The sequence below is a fragment of the Tupaia chinensis genome, unplaced genomic scaffold (genome assembly GCF_000334495.1).
Source record: "Tupaia chinensis unplaced genomic scaffold, TupChi_1.0 Scaffold000423_1, whole genome shotgun sequence".
Lineage (NCBI taxonomy): Eukaryota > Metazoa > Chordata > Mammalia > Scandentia > Tupaiidae > Tupaia > Tupaia belangeri.
Genome location: NW_006159928.1, coordinates 7,902,759 through 7,906,305, shown reverse-complemented (window position 1 = coordinate 7,906,305; position 3,547 = coordinate 7,902,759). Strand labels below are relative to the sequence as shown.

The 3,547-nt window shown below is 37.6% G+C and overlaps 1 protein-coding gene across 1 annotated transcript in view; it reads right to left on the bottom strand.

Moving 5' to 3' along the window:
* Window positions 1-3,547, bottom strand: part of SNRPF (small nuclear ribonucleoprotein polypeptide F) — a gene marked incomplete in the record, with an annotated part of 7,850 nt that overhangs the window by 1,622 nt on the left and 2,681 nt on the right. Inside the window, 1 exon segment of the mRNA XM_014590267.2 lies at window positions 341-405. Within this exon segment, the coding sequence (XP_014445753.1) occupies window positions 341-405 (65 nt within the window).

Here is a 3,547-nt window from a genome sequence, read left to right as displayed (position 1 = left end):
ATTTTTGTTGATGATAAGTGTTTTTGTATCCTCAACAAGAAGCCACAGAAAATGGTTGCAGCTAAGAGTCAGAATATTTAATACCAATACTAAAAAAAAATCTTAAGTATAAATAGCTCCAAACGCTGAAATCTTAACTTTGACATGTTTAACAATTTCGAAGACTTTTAAAGTTAGTTGTACAGTATTATGTTAAATTTATAATGCTTAAAAAATTATTCCAAAATTGAGGCACTAATTTATTTGTGCAGATATTTCTAATGCTCACCAGTAACACCTTACATAAACTATTGCTATTGTTACCTCATTAAAACTCCTTATATAAACTGTTGTTTGTTACCTTATTAAAACTTCACCCAGATGTCCAGACAATGCACCATCTATGTATTCTTCTGTATTTGCAAGCTTTGAATAAAAAGCAATATATTAGTACAAGTGCTCAGGAGGAAAACAGTGTAACATACCTAACACTGGTGAGAGAACTTATTAACTAAGACCTTTCTATACTAACTCAAATTGTAGTACTTTTTTGTTTCATATATTCAGTAAATTTAACATTCATGAATGTAAAACTATTATATAATAAAGCTTGTTTCAACATACATGCTTAAATCTCCTATGTTACGTAAGATTTTTTTTTTTTCTGTAAGATATCAAAAGTATATCAAGGAAAGCAGTCTCCAATTCACAAGTAAGAGATTAAAAGTTTTCTGCAGGGACCAGCAGACTGCATAATAGTTACGTTGCTGGACTCCCACAGTAAACTGTCTTTGAGTCTTGGACCTGGTAGCTTAAACTTATGCTGGACACATGTGCATGCATGCCCCAAATCCTGAGAGAATGGTGGAAAAGGGATTGAAGCATGGCCATCCCCTCTGGGGGTGGTGGTGGTGGTGATTTCTCGCTTTCTGTCTGGTGAGCACACACATCTTACAGCAAAAAAAGCTCTCTACCAACACTTAACTGGCTTCTAAATTACACAGTAATGCTCCAAAGACCTTCCACCATTTATTAAATCAAAGCCCTCACCATCACCTAACAGGATTTCCATGACTACCATTCCAACCTAATTTTCTATTCTTCTTCCCCTAATTCACTCTGCTTGGGGTTTCTTGCTGTGTCTTTAACAACACACATTATGTTCCTGCCACAAGGCGTTCATACTTGCTGCTCCCTCAAACTGGGATTTTCTTTCCCCAGATATTCATTTGAGTTGCTCATGAATTCCAGTCTCTGCTAAAATGTACTTCCTCAGAAAGGACACCTATTTAAGATTGTACATTCTGTCATTCTGTTCCTCTTTCTGATTGCTTTTTCTTTATAGCATGCCATACCTATACATTTTGTTACCATCTCCTATCACTGAAACAACACTCCTGAGGATAGGGACTTTGTTTCATTCACTGGTATTGGGATGTTCCTAGTGCCAAACACTAATGGGTACTCAATAAATACAACTCAAAAGCTGTTATCAGTGTGGCTGGTTACTCAGAGACAGACACATTTTGTAACTCTAGCAGACTAAGAAGTTATGTTAATTCTAAAATTAAATATTAAGTGCATATTTTTAATTTTTTTTTACCGAGGTGTAATTTCCATAGTATAAAATTCACTCTTTAAAGTACACGATTTAGCAGTTTTTAGCCGAAAGTTTTAAAATCATCCTCATTAATTCCAGAACATTTTCATCGCAATGGGTATACTTTTCAGCAATGGGTATACTTTTCAGATTTTTCTGGGGCCCTAGTAAATGATACCTGTTTGGGGAATTTTCCAGACCAAAGCCACGCTCTCCAAGAACTGTGGGACATCAGTGTCATCTATTCTGATGACAAACTCTTAAGGACAACCTGAGCTCTCTGCATATCTAAGCACTCCTATTAGTGTTCTGCTTACAAGTATGGAATCCGTGGGTTCATGATAGGATCGCCCACCTGTCTAGGTGACCTGGCTGGAAACTACAAGAAAGGGCCCCCATTTGTAATCCTGGAAGTTACCTGGAAGCCTGGCAACTGCACCTGCAATCTCAGTTAAATCAAAGACTGGGGCAGGAGGATAGCAACACAGACTGTCAAAAACACTCATCTCTGTCTCACTCCCTTTCCATCTCTCATAAATAAATAAACATAGAACTAACATATGAGCCAGTAATTCCACTTCTGGGTGGTGTATATCCACCGAGCTAAATGCAGGGACTCAGAGTATTTGTACATTTATTTCACAGCAGTATTCATAATAGCAAAAAGTAGAAGTAACCTAAATGTCTTCAACAGGTGAATGGATTAAAATGTGGTATATCCATACAATAGAATATCATTCAGCCACAAAAAGAATGAAAATCTGATACATGCTACTACATAGATGAACCCTGAATATATTATGCTAAGTGAAATAAGCCAGACACAAAAGAACAAATAACTGTACAATTATAATTACACTTACACGAGGTATGAAGAATAGTCAAATTCAGAGAAAAAAAAGTAGAATGGTGATTGCCAGGGGCTGAGGGGAGGGAGGAATGAGGAGTTACTGTTTAAAGGGCACAGAATTTCACTTCTAGATGAAGTTCTAGAAAAGGGTACTGGTGATGGTCGCACAACAATGTGAATGTACTTAATGTCACGAAATTATATACTTAAAAATGGGTAAAGTGACAAAACTTTATGTGCATTTGACAACAATAAGAAAAATAAATTAATTACAAAGATTATTTTTTTAAAACTGGCTGAATCAGTTACAGAAACTAGCTTAACAGAAACTAGTTTAACAGACATGGCAGTTAACTATCGATTCCTTTGTCAATCTGTCTTCTGCCCTGAAGATACATGCTTTCGTTGAATTACCTGGGTGTTGTGCCTTTAGCAATCATTAAACAACTTAAGAATTTCACTCAAAATGTTTCTTTCAAATCTAAGTGCTGGGGGGGACCAGCAGTTAGCATAATGGCTATGTTGCTGGACTCCCATGTAGCAAACCGCAGTTCGAGTCCTGGACCAGTGGCTTAAACTCATGCCGGGAGGAGAGGAGAATGAAGAAGGGATTGCAGCATGGCCATCCCCCCTGGGGGGGTGTGTGTGTGTGATTTCTCACTTTCTGTCTCTCTGTCTCTCTCTGTCTTTCTGGTGAGCACCCGCACCCTACAGCAAAAACCTCTCCAAAAAAAAAAAATCTAAGTGCTGGGTAAAGTGTGTTCTCCAGCAAATTAGTAAGTTTTCGGAATAAAATGTCTAATTAATCCCTGGGAGTAAAATACGTAGCTAAATTTTGGTTTACCTACACCTTACATTGCTTTGACTTCCTGAATTTTGCTTGGTAAATCTAATTGCATCTATTCTTTTTGTTGTTGTTATAGAGACAGACTGAGAAAGAGGGGAAGTGTGAAATCATTCCCCGTGGGGATGGCCACACTGCAATCCCTTCTCCATTCTTTCTCTCTGTATTTTTGGCAAGCACACAAACATACCCGGCATAATTTTCAAGCCACTAGGTCTGAGACTTGAACTGCAGAGTTGGAGATGTAGGATCCAGTACCTTAACCATCAGGCTG